At 41.6% G+C, this 23,315-nt stretch overlaps 3 protein-coding genes across 3 annotated transcripts in view; 2 read left to right on the forward strand and 1 right to left on the reverse strand.

Annotated features, from left to right (window-relative positions):
* The first annotated feature begins 1,607 nt into the window (after positions 1–1,607).
* Positions 1,608–9,605, forward strand: LOC102690346 (RNA-binding protein with serine-rich domain 1). The gene is made up of 7 exons (XM_015359948.2): positions 1,608–1,717; positions 4,477–4,632; positions 5,021–5,212; positions 6,252–6,348; positions 7,007–7,160; positions 7,378–7,519; positions 8,767–9,605. Coding segments are annotated over exons 1-7 (849 nt in total). The 5' UTR covers positions 1,608–1,715; the 3' UTR covers positions 8,873–9,605.
* Positions 9,606–10,813: 1,208 nt separating this feature from the next.
* Positions 10,814–12,922, reverse strand: cox19 (cytochrome c oxidase assembly factor COX19). The gene is made up of 3 exons (XM_006637010.3): positions 12,748–12,922; positions 11,448–11,559; positions 10,814–11,020 (listed from the first exon to the last, which is right to left on the reverse strand). Exons 1-3 carry the CDS (start codon positions 12,827–12,829, stop codon positions 10,933–10,935), a joined length of 282 nt encoding a protein of 93 aa, XP_006637073.1. The 5' UTR covers positions 12,830–12,922; the 3' UTR covers positions 10,814–10,932.
* Positions 12,923–18,722: 5,800 nt separating this feature from the next.
* The window catches only part of LOC102687092 (arf-GAP with dual PH domain-containing protein 1), a 49,815-nt gene continuing 45,222 nt past the window's right edge, over positions 18,723–23,315 (forward strand). The window contains exon 1 of the mRNA XM_006636995.3: positions 18,723–19,127. Within this exon, the coding sequence (XP_006637058.2) occupies positions 19,037–19,127 (91 nt within the window). The 5' untranslated portion in view covers positions 18,723–19,036. The remainder of the gene's footprint in view (positions 19,128–23,315) is intronic.

A 23,315-nucleotide genomic window follows, 5' to 3' on the forward strand; every position in this document is an offset into this window, starting at 1 on the left:
AATCTTTTTGGACCTCTCAAGCATCTCATTAAAATGATTGAACCTCTTACAGTGAAGGGTAAAATGGAAGTGAACCACCTACAGGTCTCTCCCACCCTACGCACCACTTGCAATAACAGCCTAGATTTTGAGGCTCTGAATCAGTCCTGAGTGGCTTAATATGAGGTTATGCCAGTTTATTTTTGCCAGATCTGCTAATTAGCTGAAGAGGTGAGGAGTTTCTATTGGACAAAGCTCAGCTGTGGTGGGGGGATATGAGTACCTGTGTTTCCTATTGATCAGTTGTTTATCTCCGTTTCTCTATGGGATAAATAAAGTATTATCTATCTATATACTAAAGAGCTGTTTCTATTGGTCAAAAAGAGGAGGCGTCTATTCAATTCTAATTGGTCAGACAAGGATCTGAGCAGCCAATCATATCATTTTCTAGGTAACCAGTGACAAAGCTAGATGACAATCTTCATGTACTGGAGATGGTCGAAGTTCTTGAAAGTTTCGAACAGATAGGATTACAGAAAGACATTTTGTTTAAATTGAATAGAAGGCAACCTTCTAATCTCTGAATCATTTTTACGTCTTCATAAATTCTCTTAGCATTATAATAACCACAAACGAGTTAGAGCAGAGCTCTTATAATAAGTATAATGTTTGACAACAGAATCCACCTTTAACAGACATCGTTGTCTATAGGCATGTAGATATGTATAAAAGTGTTTCGTATGTGTATTGAATGGTACTTATTCCGATTGCTGTGGATGTTGTGCAAACTCGTCGGTTTCGGTTTGACTGCTAAGACAATTGAAAAGCGCGTCATTTACAATCTATGAAATGTTTAGAAGGGGTAAATCTGATTGCGTTTTTACCCCAGTGTCGTAGTTAACTGACCAAAGAAAACAATTTACTGTTAGCTTTTGTCTGCACTTGAAGCATGACGTTTTTTAAACATATAATGTATATATGTTCAATTATTTTAGGTGAAAATAAACATTTTCAAATATTCCCTGGGTCTGCAATGAATGAAACAAAAGTTTCAAATGTTGTTCAACTTAGTACATAGTACCCCTTAAAAAACAATTTCCAGGTTTTTTAACGTTTCCGAATTTACTTTGCATAAAACAGTACAATGGTCTTGTAATACAGGACGTTTATAAGTTTTTTAAATAATTTTTATTTATTTATGCATAAACTATAACAAAAATACAAATACAAGCAAGAGTGCATATAACATTTCAAGACAAAAAAAACATCGTCAGGGGGTATATATTACAAAATAAATTCAAATTATGAAAAAAAGTTTAAACAAAGATAACGTCCCCACTGCTTTCATATTTTTACATTTTTAAATAGTCTGTAGATATTCCTTTACATCCATTTTAAAATGCTTTAAACATATGATTCTTCCCAGACCACTTCATTTTGTGTATATAACGTGCCATTATAATTAAATTTATTACAAACGGTATTTTAGAATTGTTTTGGATGGGGCTGAAACTTAACATGCCATCTTTTTCTCCAAACAAATAACAGCTCCTACAATTTACTCCCCCTGTGCCCAGCCGCTTATTAACACCTCCTTGGGCTGCCTGTGTTACTGTGTTTGAGGAGGAAATTCAGTTACGTTCTCGGCACAGACCACGGCGATACAGTCTGACGAGTTTGGCCGCTTCTGCGTCATCAATCTGCGCCCGCCGCGGAGGGAGACTTTCTGAGCGGAGATGTAAGTTTGTGTGTGTTTTTTTTTTTAGAAACCATCTAATGCAATCCTCGATGTTATAGCGGTTTTAGGACACTGAATCTTGTTTTTATAAATTATTTAGTCGAAAGCAATGCATCTCGAAGTGATATTTCCTGTCGCGGTGTTGGGATTGTGCTTGATTTTGGAGCGGGGGGGGTGTTGCTTGAAAGCAGAGCTTTGAACAGATGAATGAAAACATCAATGGCGGACGAGTGGGTTCGTTTGCCGAGTACAACGGGGGGTTTGGATTGTTTCCACAAATGCACTGAAACTAGGAACATAAAACGTTAATTGTAACTTCGTCTATGAAAATGTAGGGCAGTTTCTAAAAGCTTTACGAACACAAAGCCTAACACGTCTCTGTACTGTCGACGGCTTTATTTAACGTACACAGTGAGGTTTGTGTAGTTCGTGTACACAAACCTCAGCTAAACCTCACAAAATTTCTACTTTACAGTTCACGTAATGCAGAATTCTCTCCATGTGGCTTAATGTGCTCAAGGATCAACAAATACATAAACTCTATAAAGGTAATTGAGATAATAACCCCCCTCCCCAAATCGTGCGTATTTAAGTAAGTTTTCCATTTACGCAATATGGGCTAATAATCATTTAAGATATATATAGTGGATTTCGCTTAATGTAAAAAACACACCGTGGTTTAACTCGCTACATTCAAATGGTTATCCTAGAAATTTGCGCATGGAGAGCTTAGAATTAGTTTTTCAGTGCCTCTTGGAAAATTGTCCCTAAACAGAGTTTTGCACAGATTTTCCCTGAGCAGCATTCTCTAAAGCCACTCGCAGTCTGTTAAATTGTACTTAAGAATATGAAACTGTTAAGACACTGTACGGTGCTTACCTTAAATGGGTTAATGCGTAGGTGCTGACCAAACAGCAATACCGTGTATAGTTGTACACATATTTTAATTATATATCGATAGTGTTGCCATCCATTTTAACGTTTTTGTTTGCATGTATTCTTTTTAGCATTTAAGCTTTTAACATTATGTATTGGAACATGTTTTGAAATATTCCTCCAGTTAGTGTCGCCTTTCTAGCTCGGTTTTTAACATTGGATTTTAGCATTTGCAAACTTGCCACATTAAACATTTAAGCCCTCTTGGAATGGTCTTTGGAACTAGTGGGGCTGCCACTTAAAAGGAGGTTTGTTTGTGTGTTTTGCCCAGTTGAGCCTTTTCCAGATTGGGCTCAGTTACTGAGGGTTGCAGGACAGGCCTAGCTCGATGAGAAGCATGCTGGTTTAAGTGTGCATGTCTTGGCTAAAAAAAAGGAGCAAGTAACGGTTTATTCCATGCTGAAAAGTAGAAATAAGAACCAATGTTTTGGCTGTTGAGCCATTTTCAGTTGTGAGAGAGGAAGTTAACTGGAATATAAGGCACAGGAGAACAGAGGACTGAGTAGGTGGGAATGAGAGAGTGTCCACACAAAGGCCAAGGTGTGAAAAGCTGAAATGATCGTACTGTACACTAACAAAAAGCCATTTTTTGGGGGGTGGGGGTAGTATGAGTAGGTGTTTGGTTTATTTGCAAGGTTATTCAAATAATGGGATTGAAGTTCAGCATATTAAGCTACTATTTCCTGCTTTAAGCTTTTAAGCATGTCCCTGAAAGTATTCATAGAGTGTTGGACTTGCTGGTGCTCTCTTGTGTTCATACAGGATCACGTAAGATGTCAGTGGCTCCCTATTGTGTTGTTTCTTGGGCCTTCCGAAGTTCAGGGCTTGAAGAGCTTCTTCACTGCCTGATAACTTGATCCTTGGGGCAGACGCCTCTTACAGACAGAGCACTTGTTCCTGAAAGGTGACAGTGCACACTGATGCTCTGCTAGGAACACAGTACAGGAACTTTACCCTCCTTCCCTTACAGTCCAGTTCGAAACGCTCCCCCTCAAGTCTTTCTCCCTCTCCCAGTGTGAGATGGTGAAATGTAATATTGTTAAACTTGACAGTGGTTTCTCTTCTCTGTTTATTGAAAAGTCATTTATTCTAACTGGCGGTGAAGATTTCCAGTTAACACAGGGTGTGAACAGTTTGAGTGCGAAACACCACTGACCTTTTACACAGTAAATATTCACACTTTGTGCCATGTAAAATAATACTGTCTAAATTAGTCATTTATACAGACATTTCTTCATGATGGAAAAGGTTTTTAGAGGTAGCATCTGGCTGCCTCCAGATGACTGAATGTTTGAAACTGCATTACAGTTTTTTTAAATAATTATGATCATCTGGTTATTCAGTAAGGTATCTAGAACAGGATTATTTTCTCAGAAGAGCCAACATTTTAAATCATGAAATAGCATGAGATATGAAGCCACAGACATCTTCCCATTTTTTACAGCCATTGCAGAGAAATGAGAAGTCATTTGAGAGACCTCATGGGAAAACACTAATTTCTTTACTAGTTTATGCAGGTGAGACCTCATCTTCAGCAGTCTGAAAGAGTTATGTCATAAGAGGCTATAGGTTTGCAGCTCTGTGCAGGACAGGGATCATTTGGATCACCTCTGAACTCGGCGAGCCCGTGAGAGTGGTTCTGTGAACGCAGAACACGAATGTTAAAAAATAGGATGGGAATAGTGATCATTGTGCTGCTTTCATTGCGGTAGCTGTGTACTACCGAGAGGATCTGCCCGGCCTGGCGGCTTGTTCTGGCTTCCTCCCTCGGGTCGTCCCTTGAAGGATATTGATCACGCTCCCCCCCCCCCCTTCCCTGACAGGGCACCGTCACCCACGAAGAGGAAGGACCGCTCCGAGGACAAGGCCAAAGACCGAGGCAAGGAGAAGGTGGGAGCGAAGGAGGCGGCGGACAAGGACCGCGGCAGGGAGAAGGCCCGCAAGCGCCGCAGCGCCTCCACGGGCAGCAGCAGCAGCAGGTGAGCCAGCGCCGGCGCGCCGGGAGAGTCTAGCCACCCTCGCTCAGCGGCAGGGCGTCGGGGCTGTGATCAGGGCCTCTGCCTCCACAGCCTCCTCGCTGTTTTGATACATCTGTGCCGTTGTTCTGTAACCTTTGCACTGGAGGCTTGTTTTCCTTCACCCTTCATGCCGATATGCAGTCTCTCTCAAAAGAGCGGGCCATTCAGTCCGTTTAACCCCTTTGATGACCAGCTGCTAATTAAAACCAGGAAGCCCATCTTCCTTCTCTCGAACGGTCTTGGAGTAGGCAAGTAAGGCTGACTGGCTTGTTTGAGGCACCCGCCACTCTATGTGTAAAGGAGCGCCCCCGTTGAAGAGCTCTTCCCTTCCTCCCTGCTCTCCGCCCAGGTCTCGCTCCAGCTCCAGCTCCAGCTCCAGCTCCGGGTCCAGCTCGGGCTCGTCCAGCGGCTCCAGCTCGTCCTCGGCGTCCAGCCGCTCCGGCTCCTCCTCCTCGTCCCGCAGCTCGAGCAGCAGCAGCTCCTCCGGCTCGCCCAGCCCGGGCCGCCGCCGCCACGACAACCGCCGGCGCTCCCGCTCCAAGTACGGGTGTCGTTCAGAGCCGCGCCGAGCTCCTTTCCTCTCCCCCCTTACCTGCGCCGTGGAGGCAGGAGCTGATTGAGTAGATCCTTGTTTTGATTCGGGATTCAAATATAATCACAGCGTGGATTGTCGCTCTTGTCTGAAGCGCGCTCACCTGAGGGGTTCTGTTACCTAGGTGTCCATTGATTAGTCCCATTGTTGTGCTTCTGTTTTAGTTTTCTGGTGGGGGGGGAGTTGTGAAGTGGGTGTTTATAGTAATATTGTATAGCTGGTACAATCCGCTGCTTAAAAAGGGATCTGTCGTTATTAAGTTGCATTCAGTGATTGCCTGTTTTCTGATCAGGGAGAAGTCTACCGGTCACTTATCCACGAGCTCGGAAAGAGTGACAGTGACATGGACCCAGAGCATTCTGGCAGAAGCAGATGTGCCTTGAGTTCACTAGATGGCACCAATACCCTGTATCTAGAATTGCTGCACACTGTTGCACAGATCAGAAACCAGCTAAACATCAATAACTGTTGCCCAAACCACCCAGGTTTAGAATTGAGTATCGGGCTGTATGCACATAGTTTTAAGAACCAGTGCTTGTACTAATACGATCTAGTGACAATGTTAAGCAATTAGCTGTTTTTTTCGTCATCCTAAACGTTGTTCAGTTTAAGGTCGCAAGAAATGAGAGATTAAAAGATACATTATAATATTTTAATGTGTAAAGGGGATCTGTTACTTTTGATTCTCTGCCATTAAGCAATCTCAGATAATCGGAAAGAGGGTCTGTCCTGTATGTGAATGGGCTGTATGTTCTGATTAGGTGTTTGTTAAAGGGAACTGGAACTGCGTCCTCCATCAAACATGTGACATTTCCTGGCATTTTAAGTTCTTTTAAATCAATTGAAACAAAAACATTTTTTTAATGTTTGCTTGGCTTCTGTACGCATTGCATGCCAACAGATGCTCAGTCAGTGATGCAGCTATTCATTGTACAGTCTTTGGCTTCTCCCCCCCCCCCAGAGCAGTGATCACAGCCTGTCTTTCCAGGTCTAAGTCCCCTAAAAGAGAGGAGAGGAAGAGGAGGAGTCCCAGTCCCAGACCCACCAAGGTTCACCTTGGTCGGCTCACCAGGAACGTCACCAAGGTTTGCCCTTGATCAGCATGTAACTAACAGTTGAAAGATCAGTATTTCGCCTTTAGTCCCTTCGTGATGGGGTTTTGTGATAGATACTTGCCATATTAAATAGTAGTTCAGGTGGGTAGCTGCGTCAGCATGCGTAGGCTGCAAAGGAACAAGTAATAGGTTTATTCCATGCTGAAAAAAAGAAGAAAGAGAACACAACGTTTCGGCCGTGGAGCCTTCTTCAGGTGTGTGAAGAAATAGTAGTCTTTCCTGCAGGACCTTGTGCTTAAGAGGACACTAAGCACAAAACAGAGCACACTCAAACACAGGAGTATCTTTAGCATGCAAGCAAAAGATAGATATGTACATCACAGGCAGGGAAGTATGGTTGAAAACCTCAGCGTTAGCACTCTGCTGATTTAAATAAATCTAATTTATTTTAAAGTACAGTGCCAACTGTGGATTTTGCCCCGCATTTGACTTGAAGCATGAGCAGCAGTCAAGTTGTTTGCTCATGGCATTTTAAGCTTAATTTTGTTTACTGTCGATGGCAATGAATGCCAGTTTACACCTTCAATTTGCTTTATAAGTAGGGGGCTTCAGGGATCAGGGATCAGCCTGTAAGCTCAGGAGTGTTTTATCTAGCGATACGGCCCTGAAAAAAACCTTTCTGCTGCAGGATCACATTATGGAGATTTTCTCCACCTATGGGAAGATCAAGATGATAGACATGCCTGTGGACAGGCTGCACCCACACCTCTCCAAGGGCTACGCCTACGTGGAGTTTGAGAGTGCAGATGAAGCAGAAAAGGCCCTCAGACACATGGATGGAGGTAAGCAAGCCTTGCGTTTCTGGTGAATAACTTGTGTCCGTTGCCCCAGCCAAAGTGTTCAGACAAGAACTGAATATCTGATGGGTGGCTGTTTCTTGAAAGCGAGATCCAATTACTGTCTCATTGGAATGGTTAGCTCTTGAAATAGCCTCGCATCCTTCCCCCGGACCCTGCAGTGCTCTTGAGCCTTAGATTGACGTTGCCCGTCTGTCTGCAGGTCAGATTGATGGCCAGGAGATCACGGCGACTGCGGTGCTGGCCCCCCGCCTGCGGCCAGCTCCTCGCAGGATGACCCCCCCTCGCCGGATGCCGCCCCCGCCCCCTGTGTGGCGCCGCACTCCGCCCCGCATGAGGAGGAGGTCAGTGCCAGCCCCTCGCCTGCTTTTCCTCTGCATCCCAAGTTCATCACCAGGAGATGTGCTTGATGGGATTAGGGATTGTGTAGCTCAGCGTTGTTACTGTTGTCAGTTCTTCCCCCAAAAAACTGGACGCAAGGACCGAGTAAGGAAACCACTGTGTGGAGAGAGCTGGGTGGATTAGAAAACGATAAAAGAGTATTCTGCTGAGTTTTGCCGACCTCCCCGATGGTACATATCTGTGTTGTGACTGATGTAGGGGTGCAGTTAGTCACGGCGCATGTCTGTGAGGGTTTCGAGCTTTTACACAAAAGACCGTTTTTGGAGTGAATAACTGCAACACACAAAAGGGTATCTTTTTCTGCACACGGATATTTCCAAGCAGTTTAAAACCTCAAAAGTTACCATAGCTGTTATGTTTAAGAGAGAGACTCTTGCATGTATATTTAGAAATAACATCACCATAAATACAACAGAATGCAACGGTAATTTTTTATCACCTTTCAGTTGTTCTGAACTGTCACATTTTCTCAAAAACCACAAAATGGTGTCTCTCTATCTCAGCATACACAGAAGCTTCACTAAATTTAGAAGGTACCTTTTCTCACACAGTGATCAAACTTTACACTACTACACAAGTTCTAAGGTACACATATAAGTTGCAAACATTCTTTAACCTTTGTTTTTATTCCATCATAGAAGAGAATAATTTCTACGGCTTAAAAATTAAGAAATTTGGAAAAAGTTGCAACTTCTAGAAAGGTCATGGAAGAAGAAAAAATTGAAGGATTCTTAACATGCTTTATTTTGTGGGTTGATAATGCATTTCCCTTTCCCTACCCCGCAAAAAAAGCTTTTGATAAAAGGATTACTTTTTCAAAGGACTTCCTGAAAGTCATGAATTCTCAATGGGCTCTCCAGCTGAAACATGGCTTTAAATATGAAATCCTCCTGATAAACGTTTATTAATTAGAAACCTCTTGTTTACAGGTCTTGCATTATTTCCTCGTTTAAGACCTTTGAAATAGTTTCTCGTGCCTGGATGTGGATTTCCTTTCTGTACTTTAGAATGGGGAACGACGGCACAACACTGAAAGACTAAAAAGTTGAATTATGTGCTGTAGCACCTCTGGTCTGCTGGGCCCAGAATCCTGAATCCAGAATCAGCTGGGAAAAGGGTTAAGCTGCTCTATTAGGGTTGAGGCGGAATAGTGTAGACGGATGTAAACCCGGCTTTAAACTCTCTCCAGGTCTCGCTCGCCGCGCCGCAGATCGCCGGTCCGCCGCAGGTCCCGGTCCAGATCGCCCGGCCGCCGGCGTCACCGGAGCCGATCCAGCTCCAACTCCTCGCGGTAGACCGCACGCCCCGGCGCCCCCGCCCCCTCGCCCCGCCGCTGGCCCCTTCCGGGGAGCACTGGGCCGTCGACCAGCTGAGTGAGAATCCTGCAGGCTCCTTTGCCCCAAAAGGGGTTATCGGTACACCGAAGAGCAGTCCTAGGCCACCCAGTCTGCTCCACATTCTCCTATTCCAAAGCCTTTTTTATTTGCAAATAAAAAACTGGCATTGGGACTCTCAAAGAATCTTGGAGGCAAAAGCGCCTGTTTTATTGCTCTTTGTCAGCTTTTATTAATTTTGGTCTCCCTCGCTGTTCTCCTACAATTTTTTTTTTAATTGACAGGTTCTAGGCTTCTCCAAATTGTGAATTTTAAGATCTTATTTTCCCTACGTTTTTCTAAGCAATTTGTACCACAGGACTGCTGAAATTGACCTCCCATTTGCATGATGTGTATATTTCTACGTTATTGCAAGTTACCATTTTTTATGTTTTTACCCCCACAGAGCTTAAATTTCTGACTTTTCATTATATAATTTTTTAAAGTATTTCCTGTTGCTTTGAGAAATTGTCAATCTTAAATGAATGTGATCTACATTTTGTTAATAAAACAGGATTTTTCTGCATTTCATAAATTGTTAATGTACCACAGGAGCTGTATGTACAAAACATGTCTGTTGATCTTCCTTTTTGCTGTACCAGGTTTAGGTAGAAAAAGCAGTTTGAAGTAATAAAACATTTCCAATTTCCCATTAGTTTGTTCTGACACATTAAATCTTATCCATAGCTAGCTGTGAATGTTGATTAATGATTGGTGAATTTCAAATTGGAAAGATTTTAAAAGGCAGAATAATTGGTGATTCTAAAATTTAATAAAGTGAAGCTAATTTTCACCCTTCGGTAACTAGTGTGATTTGGTGGGATCCACAACCATAAAAAGCTTTGCTTCCTCCTTATTCCTGGTTTAATTATGTCTGGTAACAGGAGCAAACTTCTTTAGACCCTCCTAATAAGCATGAAAGCTCTTATGATGACATGGTAGGCTTATCATTGTAATGAGAAGGAAGCAGAAGAGGCTGTGAATAACTATGGACTGTGGAGAGGTGGAATTTTGCTACAGATTTGAAGGAGCTCTCCCTGCTGAGTGGTAAGTTAGTGAACAACATTTACACTTGGCCTTTAGAGGAGCAGAGTTCCTGGGCAAGATATGAGGACTTGAAGGCTAAATGTGGACATTTTGGAGGATTGTTGCGATGTTATGATTATGAAGGAGTACTACAACCAGTAATGATTGTGAAATGCGTGGAAAAACAGTAGTGTTTTACAATGTGCAGATAGAAAATACTTGAAACAATGGTTTCATTTCTGAGTTTCTGAAATGGGTTGTATAGAAAAGTGCTGTATAGAAAGATTGGCAGTCGCACAAACTTGGAAGACATATTTCTAATGTGTGGCATTCTTGTAAAAATGCATTTCAATTTATTTCAGGGTTCCAATTAAGCACTAATTGGAAAATAGTTCTAAACAACTGCATTTGCATGTAAGACTAAATGAACTCAGATGAATGCAGATTGTGACCACTGGAGCTGGTTTCTTTAATGGGTTTGAAGGTGATTGGGTTAACTCTGTGCAGTATCTCGATGGGTGACCTCCTGGGAAATCTAGGATTGCTGATGGGCACGCTATACTGTAAAAAAGGCGCTGTCCTTCAGATAAGACGCAACACCAAGGTCCTAACTCTTTATGGTCATTAAAAATCCCAGGGTGTTTCTCGAAAAGGGTAGGGGTGTTACATGTGATGTTTTGGCCAAATTTCCCTTGGCCTGTACCATCCATGGCCATACATGTTGCAAATAAAAATAAACAGAATATAAAAATATATCCCTGAAAGAGGCTCCTAGGGGGTAGAGTAGAATCCAATAAACTAGAATGCAGAAGACGCATGCAAAGTAGTACAATAAGATTTAAAGCACATACAAAATATTTATTTCCAATATTCACATTTTTATAGCACAAATTTAAATGTACATTATATACATGTCTGCTGGATGTTGTGCTGTTGTTTTCACTTCCTTGTTATTTCTAGACATCATCCTTTGACTTCTGGCTCCCTTGATCCATTATATCTTTGAATCCCAGTTTCTCTAGTGGCTCTTTTGTCATCAGCTGCCTAGGAAGAGAAGAACCAGATGCTTAAGTGCTAACCTTTCACCTCTATCCAGTGACGTCAGCAGTAGGGAGGATACCCTCACTATAGAGAAAGACCTTATGGGCTATTTTCCACCAATACCAAAAGTATTGGTTGCTAAAATATTAAATCTTTGAGCAAGGATTCTAATATTTACTAAATGCACAGAAAGGTTTAGCGTGAGGTATCATCTGGTTAGTTTTATTTTGGGTCAGGTCAAAATGGTAGTTGCTAACAGCAGTGTGGGGTAGTGCGTGCTCAGGTTTGTTCTGTTCAGTCTCTGCTGCAGAACTATCTCTTGAGCTGCACCAATTGTCAAGATAGCCAGGTTGTCGTGTTTTCATAAACAAACACCCGCTGCTTGTCTTGTGGGCTTTATTTTGATCAGTCTTCATTTTTCAATACGCACCTTTCCATTCTGCACTCAAGATACTCCTTTGACTGATTCCGGCAGAGTGAGCTCTCGAAGTTGTTTTGCCTGAGGCAACTCATAAACTTCTCTTTGAAATCCTTGCATTCCCCTGAAAAAAGCAGAGTGCAAAATTCAGTTTAGTATTAGGCTGCTCGCTGAGAAGGTCATCTCCCCCAGGGCCACAATTCTTTAAATAGTCTGTGACGTGAAATAAATGCAAACTTGTTTTTTTTTAAATTGACAATTACCAAAGTATTTCATTGCAGTAGCAAGGGACTTCTGTGTGTGTATTAAAATAACCCATTTTTAATGCACATGAAATTAAAAGCAAACTGGCTGGCCTACCTTATTCTATTAACAAGTGCAGTGTATCCCTGCAAAAGCTTGGTTTGTAAAAATTTGTAATGAGCAGTACCTGTAATATGAGGTTTTGAAACAGGATCCCACGGCCCAAAGAAGGTTTTAATATTAATATACGGTCTCTAATCCCTACCAAACGGAGTAAACTAGATGTATGGCTGCAACTACTGTCACTGAAGCATTTTGCACCCATCTTCTATCTAAATGCTGGTTTAAAGTATAGCTTCTACCCTGTTCCCGTCTCCAAGAACTGTGATGTTATTTATGTCATTTGTCGTGTGAGGAAAACACGCAAAGAATCCTTTCATTGCACCTGGGTACATGTAACAATGAAATTGAATTTGCTAGACATTGGGTGCTGTGTTGCATGTACTGAACCAGGTTATTCAAGTTTTGCACTTCCGTGGAAATTAATCAGAATATCTATTATTATGTTTATTCCATGCTGAAAAAAAGAAGAAAGAGAACACAACGTTTCGGCCGTGGAGCCTTCTTCAGGTGGAACCTTCAGCACACCTGAAGAAGGCTCCACGGCCGAAACGTTGTGTTCTCTTTCTTCTTTTTTTCAACATGGAATAAACCTATTACTTGTTCCTTTGCAGCCTACGCATGCTGACGCAGCTACCCACCAGAACTACAACTATCTATTATTATACCGTGGAGAAACGCTGACTTAACGTCAGAGAACGTTTCTGTGGAGAAAGGACACACTGCTCCCATATTTGAGAAGGTTGTCATTTCAACGACCAGTATCTGCACATCTACATTCGTTACTATTTAAAAGTGCGCTTCTCAGTTCTGTCAGAGCTCTGCACTGCTGATGCAGGACATGCATGGATAAAGAAAACAACTTCTTAACATTTGCAAAAGGGGGAGAGGGTTGTCTCAAACCGATTTTGATTTACAAAAAAAAATGTGCATCCACGATGTAACTCACCAAAGTGATCTAAAGGAAAAGACCCTTTGTCCGGGGGACGGGGCTTGAAAGATTTTGTCCCAAAATTCATTGCAGTCGACATTGCCACAGCTTGTTAATTTCCACTTCTGATACCTGAAAGAGGAAAACTGCTTACACCGGATGTACCGCCATGACCTCTTCTTCCAGGCCTTTGTAGTAGATTTTCGATTGCTCGATCACTTGCTCGACAATCCATTAAGCATTAAAGGGCCAGTGCTTACATGTGCACCAGTGTTTTTGTGTATACCTGAGTCAATCGCGATTGTACTTTACTGCAGCCTCCCTTCAGAGAAAGTGACCTAGGTTTAAGCGAGGTTATCCTGTGTTTATCTGCAGCTTACTCGAGCAATTAAGGTGTACTGCTTTGATTACAATATACTACGAAAAAGTAGCAGATAACTATAAAGACGTGCCTAATAAATTCTTCGAACAATATGGAGCTTTTTAAAATCTGTCAGAAGTTTCATTCCGTAGCTGTAGATAGCTTAATATCTGCGTGACTCCGTCACGTCTTCTAGTTTTGTGTTGGGGGTGTAGGTCAATATACATTTGTAGATGTATGTACTGCAATTACAGTATATCAAGTCACATTTAGTTAAAAAAAAAAAACTTCCTCAATAATGCACAGAGCATCAATATTTAAAAGCTAGAGACGGGAAGTCGATAAAGCCTAATTGAAATAATTCAATGATGTTGTGTACTGTGCTGTTACTTATTTTTTATTATTAATCGGCTCTTTGGAGTCCAGGCAATCAAGACAGGGAGACGCAGCCAGCGAAAGAGACAGCAGGATTGCATTATGTCGAGAAGCGGAGAGGTGAAAGTCGATAAATTAATCAGTACAAAGTATCTGCAAAACCCCTAATCCTTGTGAAAATTCATCATATCCTTAACTAACAGATTCTTAACAGGCTACATACAACATTCTTAAACTCTTAAGTTTTCATTTCTGTATTTTGTAAGTAACATTGCATGAGGTTTTATACAATATTCTGCTAGATTTAATCGTCTCGGCCCAGTTACATATTAGGGTATTGCCTCAACGGGCTTTTGCATTAGAGACTGTTCCAGATGTTTTCTTTCGTGTGGATATTTGTTGAATCAGGATGGCAGTGAAGGCATTGCTGGGTTGAGTACCAAAAGGGAGATGCTGGAATCTTGTTTCCATTCTAGTTGTGTGGAAATTGTGGAAGGTAGCCTGCTACTGCAGTTAGCAGTACCAAAACAAAGTCTCTAGTGTATAAGAAACATTTTAGTTTGTAGCAGCCTAGTTTTAGAAGAACAAATTGGGAAAGGTTTAGGAAACAGGGTAGCATGGTGGCACTGTGGTTACATTACTGCCTTGCTGTGCCTGGGCCCTGGGTTCAATTCTGGACCTGGGGTGCTGTCTGTGTGGACTCCCCACGTTTGCATGTGTCTCCTCTGGATGTTCCGGCTTTCTCTCACAGCTCAAAGACATACCAGTAGGCTATCTGGCTTCTAGGAAAATAGGCCATGGTGTACAGTGTGTGTGTTTATGTCTGTGTGTGCCATGCGATGGACTGGCGTCCCATTCAGGATGTATCCTGCCTTATGCACATTGCTTGCTGGGATAGGCTCCATTTCTCCCACCACCCTGAAGTGAAAGATTTTCTAATGGTGTTAGAAAATGGATGGATTTGGGACACAAAGACTTTCCCTTTGTGAGGGAGGGAGGGAAGGTATGTAAATTATTCAACAGAGGCAGTTCAGCTTCCCTACAGAGCAGATATTAGGGCATCTTGTTTGCAAAGTGCACTTGACAAATCCGAGTAAGTCCTGTTGGTATCACACCTAAGGTGCAAACTGCAAGAATGTGGTATTGTGGTTTTAAATCCTCCTTCAACTGGTCTTTTAAAGCTCAAAACAAAAGCACACAACATGTAGGTTGTGGAGTGGGTAACTACACTTTCAGTACATACAAAGTCATGCTTTTTAAAAGAAAACAGAATCACCTCTATTTTGACTGTCTGGTGGTTTGGTTTGGTTTGGTTGTCTAAATTTGGAATTCACAATTCTCAGCCAGCCCTCACCCCACCCAGCACGGGAGCTGATAAAGACAGCGCGTGTCTTCTGAAACAAAGATTGTCAGCTCATCCACTTCTCCTTTTTGGACTGCGAGCTCACATCAGCAGTTGAGGGAGCATTGAGGAAGGACGAAACACTGGTTACACCGCACGGTCACTGATCCTGAGTACAGAGTATGTCACAGGGCTCGCTATCCTGAAGCAAACGCAGGGAACACCAGATACCTGGAACCCAGTCACCCCCGGTGCTTTCATTTTTAGGAAGAATCCTAGTTTCCGTGTTGTCATTTTTAGTCCCCTCTTTCTCCTCTTTCTGTGAACGACCGAAGGGAGGCACAAGGGGGATGGTACAGTGACACAGTGCTTAGTAGTGCTGCCTTGCAGGGCTGAGGCCATGAGTTCAATTCTGGACCAGGGAATGGAGTGGAGTGTGGAGTCTGTGTGCTCCTGAATCCTCCCACAGGCCAAAAACACACCAGTAGGTTAAATGGATTCTGGCAAAATTGGACCAAGGAGTGAGTGTGTGCGTCTGTGTCCACCCCTGTGATGTACTGACGTCCTATCACCCCACCCTGCACAGGAGCTGATAAAGACAGCGTGCGTCTTCTGAAACAAAATCCTGCCTTCCGCCCATTGTATGCTGGGATAGGCTCCCCTGCGACCCTGAATTGGTTGAAGCACAAAGAAAAGTGCCATATTCGTCTTTTTCTTTTTTTGTTGTGCTTTGTTCATAGGGGTATGATGCATTATTTAATTGCAACTGCAGCACTACATTTAGGAAGCAAACCAAGAAGAATTTAGCATTTTCAATGCGGGTTTTATTTTAAAATGTAAAAATGGCCATTACTGGACCTCCAGGGTTACACAAGTCTTTGTTCTATATGATTGTGCCGTGATAATGGGTAAACAATGAAATTGGTCACAAACGATCTACAGACTGCAACAGAGACTTCAGATCTCTGAAATACTTTTAGAGCCATAACTATATTCTTGTAGTGCAGTGCAACTGCCTTAACTATAGTTCAGGCTGATTAGTATTGATGTTCCTATTGCGTTTTTAAATTGTATTGTATTAAGTGGTATACTGTGTTTTATATTACAACAGAGTGTTTAAACTTTCCTGCTTATATCAAGATAAAGGTTCAGTAGCCCTGATCTGGAATATAGTCTAGTAGCTGGATTTTAAAACCTAGTTTAACAACAACTACGTTCTCTTTCAAAATGCTGTTTACTACAGTAGTCTGAACTTATTCACCACTATTTTTCATTTTTCTCACAACTATGAAATCAAAAAAGATTATCTCAGCTTGTTTACGGTATATCCTAATCGTCCCACTATATGTTTTGTATTGTTCATAGATTACTTTGTTATGTATGATGCCTTGGACAATGTAATAGATGAATTAATGATCATTATATGAAGAATCAGGTATAGTATATATGCATTGCAGGTAGTATCTATACATCATGAGTAACGTTTGGTCACAATTGTTCAATGTAAGTTGATTTCGTATTTTTAAAAGTAAAACTGATAGTGAATGTGTAATTCCCCTGTGACCTTGAAGTGTTACAGAGGAGTTTCAGCATCAGTAAGTACCAAGGGGATGTTCATTTACTTACTCTTAACATTGTGTGGATACTGTACTACATTCATGGTCACAACACTGGAGGGTAGGCAGATCATATGCAAACACTGATCCCAGCACAGACTGCTACACATCTCAGTACTGACTTGAATAACTGATATCAGTGAAAAGCACTCTTTGTATAAAAGTTGAGCTTCAAACTGAAATGGACTGGTGGAAATGAGTTGGTTTGGAAATGTACAACGAGGCTAGTTTCTGATGTAGATTCAGCAAAATATCTTGACTGACCATTTCCTGAATATGTATTGATACAACATTACAGCTCTACTACTGTATGTCCTAGTATAAACGAGTGCATAAAGAATATAACACAGGCCTGTTTTATGAAAACTCCAAAAGATCTTGTTATTGACAGTCGCTTTAAAAAGTACATCTCTGATTTGTGTCTATAAATGAGCAATTCTTGTTGTACTACCGCATTTAGCTACAAATAATTGCTACTTGCAGGGATAGACTCAGGCTCCCCCGCAACTTTGAATTGGATGAAGTGGTTGAAAACGGAGGGGTGGATAATTGCCTGCATTTGTACATTGCTTTTCATCCCACGAGGCTGCAAAGCATTTCACATATAGGAGAGGACACACTCCATCCATTACTGAAGTGCTGCAGCCATTGTAAACCAGCAGCCCTACTGCAAAACAGGTCATGCACAGATGGGAGAATTATTTCAGCAATTGATTTGAGGAGGAATTCTGGATCAAGCTCAGACTGCAATATGCCTGGACATGGAAACTTTAATGTCTAAATAGTCCGGACCTCAGTTTAATGTTTCATCCACAGCAAAGGGTCTCTGCTTGTCATACTAGAGCAAAGGTTCTGGTAATTCTGAAATTCTCAGTAAGGTTTGCAACAATAAAGGTGAGGAATCAGAAGAGATGAGAGATATTATAAAGCCATAGAGAAGCTTAATAACATACAACATATCAGCTGTTATCTATGTTCTTACCTCTTCTAATTTCAGGTCGCAGGGGATGAATGGTCTTTGCCATTAACATCTCTAATCAAACATATCGTCTGTATGGAGTGAAACGATACATACTGAAATTGTGGATCGATCAGCATTGAATTAAGTCACTTATGGGTCATACTACAAGATCAATAGATCCGGTTAAAGAGACCCACACAAATTCAAGGTGATTAAAAAAGGAGTGGATGCATTTACATTGTGAACCTATTTTACTCTGTCTTGTTTGATTAATTTTTTTGCTAGCTCTTAAGCAATATAGCTGAAATGCTGTGAATGAGAATCTAAGAAGAATGCAGAGTGCTTACTGTGGGAAATATTCTATTTAACAAAAACAAGATGAGCATTGTGTTTCTTTCCTGTTAGCTGCAGAAAAGCCGCTACTACAGTATGTGTCTGTGGAACATAAATTGTACAGTTACTTTCATTCTCTAGACAAACAGATATTTTTAATGTCACGACAGTGCAGCGCAATGGGTTAAATCTGCATCTTGCTCTTTGATATGCATTAAAAGTTCAGGTTTTCTGTAGGGTGGTGTTTTCCAGCCCTGGTCCTAGAGGAACCTTCATTCTAATCAAGGTCTCCATCTCCAGTGCTAATCGATGACTTAATTCATCTGCTTGCTTGTTGAGACTTTTATTTATTCCTTTGGTCAGTCCTTAACATCCCAAAGACCTGACTTCAAGAGCACCGTTTACAACAATGTCAACATGTGGAAATCACAGACTGAAGGGTGAGCGCCCCCTACTGGCCCCTCTAACACCTCTTCCAGAAACAACACTAGCTGTCCCAGGAGGTCTCCCATCCAGGTACTGGCCAGGCTCACACCTGTTCAGCTTCAGTGAGGCTTTTTCCTCCTGCAGGCATCCAATCGATTCCACTGTAGGCAGCCATTCTGAGAACCATTCTGAAACTCAGAAATGGGTGGAGAGCTGAGACCAGTTACAAATCCCCTTTCATCCTTTAAGAGCTGAAAGCAAATTCACGCGTACTGTATACCCCAAATAGAAAACTGAAATCAACGAGCCTGTGAGTAAAAACTGAGCTAGAAAAACAGAAGGACCAGTAACTGGGAACCAGTGCTGTAGATACCGCTAAAGAATTAAACCTTTATCAGATGTTGAGAACGATCCCAGCCTAGTACACATCCCACTTCTCCTCGTAGCCCTATGTCAGGTTTTGGTCTTTTTATTGATAACGAGACGCTTGGAGCGGACGCAATTTGCGCAGCTCCATTTCTGACGGACATCTGAAAAACGAAAGCGCTAGTGTGACCGCTGGAGGTCTCACTTTCTCTGAAGGCTGGAACACGGAAAAGGTGCACATTCATTCAGTTCGTGCTGTCAGTGGGCTCTAGTGCTGTCTGAAGCAGAGGCGAGGTGAGACCGGTCAGCCGGGAGTTCTGCACCAGCGTGCTGCGTGCGGTCCACAAGCCGGGACCCCGGGGAGGATGAATTGAAGCTAGCAACTCCGGACGTTAGATTAACAAGGGAGACCTTTGTTATTTAAATGTATATTTTTGACCCGAGGGAAAAGATCAGCTGAACCAAAAGTGGCGGCTTGAAACACCCAAAGCCCCCTTGAACAAGTGCAACGCGATCCATAAACTACCATGGCCAAGGAGCAGGAGAAGAACAAAGTCGCTTTGCTGGAGCTGCTGCAGAGACCCGGCAACGGCAGCTGTGTGGACTGTGGTGCTTCAGGTAACCAGAACTTCAGGGCGATGTGGTGGCGGTGTCGCTTCCGATCAAGGTCGTGGTTATGCAGTACGGGGGGCTTTTCTGTGTGAGAATGGACTAAGGAGGGCAGCGCTTGACCAGCGCCGGCGATTCAAATGTGCATCTGCTGTACCGTATCTGAAGGCAGCACAGTACTATACTCAAGCATGTACCTCTCATTGATTCGGTTTCGTTATTTCAGCATGTTAGGTTTCCTGAATAGGGTGAATAAGCTGTTTGTTCATTTGTTTTCAAAGACCATTTAGCGCTTTTGGATATGTTTTCTTATGCATCCTCGCTGTTATTGATTACGTCTTTCGCAATCCATTTGCCATTCCGTCGCACTGACGTTGATCAGAGGAGTCAACATGCATCGTGGAATAGTGTCTTGAATGTAGTCATGTGACAACGAGCGGTTACAACGCAGATCATTTTATTAGACTCGAAAGTGTCCAGTTACATGTCCCCCAGTAACAGGGAAAGAGAAGGGACTGTCCGAGGGTGGGTCTCCAATATTAAGTGCCACATGGCTGTAGGGGCAGATGCATTGTCGCTCAAAATTGTGCAAATACACTAGAGCAGGAGTGAAAACAGAACATGGAAAAGACTGAGGTATTAAACTCTATAAGCTTAGGTAGGTAGGAGGGAAAGACGTGGTAATAGATGCCATACAATTTAAATAGGTGTAACTGGTCAATTGTAATTAAATGTTGTATTAAATGACATATGTGATCTTTCTCATGCTAATACTCATCCACCAACTACTCATCATCTAATTTAATCTAAATATCAAGCGTATCACTTTATTTGAAAAACTTGGGTTGTATTTTACCTGAGGCCATCAGAAATGCAATGCCAATCACTCTCACTAATTTCCCGTATCACTGATGGGATTGGCTTTTTCAGCACACAATCAACATTTGTGCACTGGCTCATTGGTATGTGTACCCTTTAAACCTGAAACCTCTCCACAGTCACACACAGCCTAATAAGGTAAATGTTTCCTGGGTGCAATGAGTCTTTAAAAGACCTGTGTAGCAAAAAAAAAAACAAAGGTTAGTACCGTGTATATAACTAAACCAAACAATCATCACTTAATACTAATCAATACGGTAATGCTTCAGCTATGAGCCTAGAGATCATATTTTGCCTTGTTGCTTAGGAATCTCTTTCAATTTCCAGGTATTACTAAAATGTCATGCGTTATAACAGAGCATTGTTCAGCATGTCACGTTACAGTGGGGTGGTAGTGTTTGGACAAGAAATGTCTCACTTGTTTTATTCAGCCAGAGTGATATATTTGCTTTTTCTAATTGAACAAATAACAGAGGATCCATATGAAACGGATGCAGAGGGCTTAGGACAGCTCTGGGCAACACCAGTATTAAAAATGAAAAGTAACTGAGTGCAGAAGAAGCCTTCATGGATATCCACCTTTGTTGCTAGAACACAGATATGTACATGATGTTGCAGACACTTTCAACGTGAATTGTGAGCACACAGAACTCATAGCACATCCGAAAGCTCAAAAGAATAAATTCTTTATATAGGCATTCATGGCGACAAAACCACTGAAAGATTTTTAAATGCACCTACATGTGACCACGACGAAACTTAGATGCTCTAGTCTCCTGATTCTGACAAAAAGCAAACAAATTCACTATTTCCCCACTGCAATGCAGATTTCACTATGGCATATATTACAATCAGAATTTGTCTGCAGATAGAAGCATCTTGACAAAGTTTCCTGTAGCCCAGAGATCAAGCGTTGCTTTGCAATAGCTGTGTAGTCTGTTTTAGTTATATTGCCTTGATGGTGATTTTCTGCTTCACTGCTGTGATGGCGAACAGTGTTGAATAAGCCATGCACTTGGAAAATTGCATGGGCAGCAATTGAATGGTCTTGTCTCAAGCGTATCTTGCTTTATCCCCGAGTCTGCTACTATAAACTCTGGCTCACCCTGCTCACTTTGTTTTACTTACTAAGAGATAATTGAGAATGAACGGTTGTTTAAAGTTAGAATAATGATGCATTGCTTTGACTACACAATTCTAATAAGAGTGAATCTGAAGCATGACATCTTTCTCATACCATGTATTATATTATTAATTAAAAATACCAGTTCTTCCTTTCAGCACTGCTACAAGATGGACTATGGTATCTGGCAGCATTGTCCTACTCGTAGTTGATGTTGCGTCAGTGTATGCACACAGTGTCATCATGCATGAGTACAAGGCTTTAGACCAAAAAACATTGCTCGCTTTGTGTCCCTGAAACAAGAATGATTTGGCCTGAGTATTCGAAGGATATGTAGCTTTCATGTTAGTGGGTTCTGTTTAATTCCAGTTATTATCGCCATTGGGTGATATATTAGAAGGGGCAGCTTTTCTAAAAACATCAAATTTACCCTTTATCTACTGTTTATGTTTTAAGTCCCCTAAGGCTGTTTGTTTTCAATTAAAAAGTGGTACATTTCAAGCATGTCAGCATTCCCTCTGTCAGTGTGGAGTGAGTGGGAAGAGATGGATGGACTGAAGTGTGGTGTTAAGACACTCTTTGTGGGAGAAAGAGCATCTTTTTGGATACTTTAGGGGTCATTTGTTTTGCAAATGACTTTCATGAAAGGAACTCTGTATTAGAAGAGAAATGTTTTGAAACTACTGCACATTCTTTTTGTTTCCTGATTCAGGTATCAGTATTTACAGATCTAGAGCATCTTGATAGAATAGTACACCACCTTGATTGTTAGATATTAAACAATGTATTCTCAGATCCATCTGGTCATTTCTGCATGTGCATGCTTGTAATACCCCTACTTCAACTTTGTCTTTAAACAAAATATCGAGCCATTTGGTGTGTGCCCACAAAGTACACATTGCATATGAAGATATTTTAATTTTGTGTCGTTCCCTGTTTCTCTTTTTGTTTCTGGCCATGTTAGCTGTCAGTTTATTCCAAGTTAATTTTAATTAATTCTTGTGCAAATCACACAGCCCTTTTGTGCAAAGTGACAGAAAAGGACAGGGATCTGCACTGCTATTCAGAACCACCTCCACAAGCATGCCTTTGCCCTAACCTGCATTATTGTCATAAGGCAAAAATCAGTTTTTTATACTTCTCAGTGACTCTGTACAGTGACTTATATGGGGAAAATGCAGTGCATTTTGTTGCTTAGCTCCCAAAGTGCTCAGCACTTTAGCAAAATTAAGCGTGCATGCTGAATACATTCTTTGGGATTGCAAATTTTCTGTGACCTCCGAGTGCACTACCTAGATGGGTGCCAGCGCTGACCTGGTGTTGAACGCTGTTGCTTTCTCTCAATAGTGATGCCTTTTGATGTGCCATCCTGATAATAATTAATAAGCATTTGCTTTTGGAGCACAGAACACACACTTACTGTACATAATTGAATTTGTTTCAGGATGCTTCAAACAAAAGTCCTGCTTCAGCTGAAATGAAATTTCTTTCTAAAGATCTCAAGAAGTGCTTTTACTCACAATAAATGATCTTTTAATAAATTATCGTTTCAACCTTGCGTGCAGCCTAACGATTCTTTTGGCGAATTTGTTTGACTGGTGCATGAAATGTTCTAAAAACTATGCTATTAATATATTTGTAACAGTAAGGCATTTTAGATCTGATGTAAGATCTCCAGTAGCAGGCATCATGCTGCTCTCATGCTTGGCTGATATAGGCGCTAAGAAGAACTCATGCTAGGTTAAAATACATAATTCTCAGTTTTCTTTAATCATGGATAAACATTTGCACCTGACAAATTAGTGTAACTAAGGCTGCATTTGTTCCTCATGAATAAGGAATGTATGTAGTCACTTTGTTACTTTACAGCATGGAATTAACCTCTACTTGTTCCTTCACAGCTCTCAGAATAATGCAGCTGCCCACATTAACTAATTGTGTTAGATTTGTTTAATTCATTAGACAAGCTCCATGCTGTTTAATTAGTTTGAAGGGTGAGTCTTAAAAAACGCCAATGGTGACTCAGTAGCATTTAGTCACTTGTTAAATATTTATTAGAAGTCATCTGGACCATGTGGGTAAGTGATAAGAACTGCCTGATTTCTTGTGTGTGTTTTATGTGCTACAGCGGCCTAATGGATGCGCTATGCTTGAAGTCGCCCCCAGATCAGCACCAAACCTGGTGACATAGCTGG

Source organism: Lepisosteus oculatus, chromosome 19 (assembly GCF_040954835.1).
Source record: "Lepisosteus oculatus isolate fLepOcu1 chromosome 19, fLepOcu1.hap2, whole genome shotgun sequence".
In the NCBI taxonomy this organism is placed as follows: domain Eukaryota; kingdom Metazoa; phylum Chordata; class Actinopteri; order Semionotiformes; family Lepisosteidae; genus Lepisosteus; species Lepisosteus oculatus.

Excerpts from the sequence above, each read along its gene's own strand:
- LOC102690346 (XM_015359948.2), top strand. Across the intron at positions 5,213-6,251 it reads CGCCGGCGCTCCCGCTCCAA|GTCTAAGTCCCCTAAAAGAG; the intron begins GTACGGGTGTCG and ends CTGTCTTTCCAG. Across the intron at positions 7,520-8,766 it reads CCGCCCCGCATGAGGAGGAG|GTCTCGCTCGCCGCGCCGCA; the intron begins GTCAGTGCCAGC and ends AACTCTCTCCAG.
- cox19 (XM_006637010.3), bottom strand. The coding sequence starts at position 12,829 with ATGTCGACTGCAATGAATTTTGGGACAAAATCTTTCAAGCCCCGTCCC. Across the intron at positions 11,560-12,747 it reads TTTTCCTTTAGATCACTTTG|GGGAATGCAAGGATTTCAAA; the intron begins GTGAGTTACATC and ends TGCTTTTTTCAG. Across the intron at positions 11,021-11,447 it reads CTTGAGTGCAGAATGGAAAG|GCAGCTGATGACAAAAGAGC; the intron begins GTGCGTATTGAA and ends TTCTCTTCCTAG.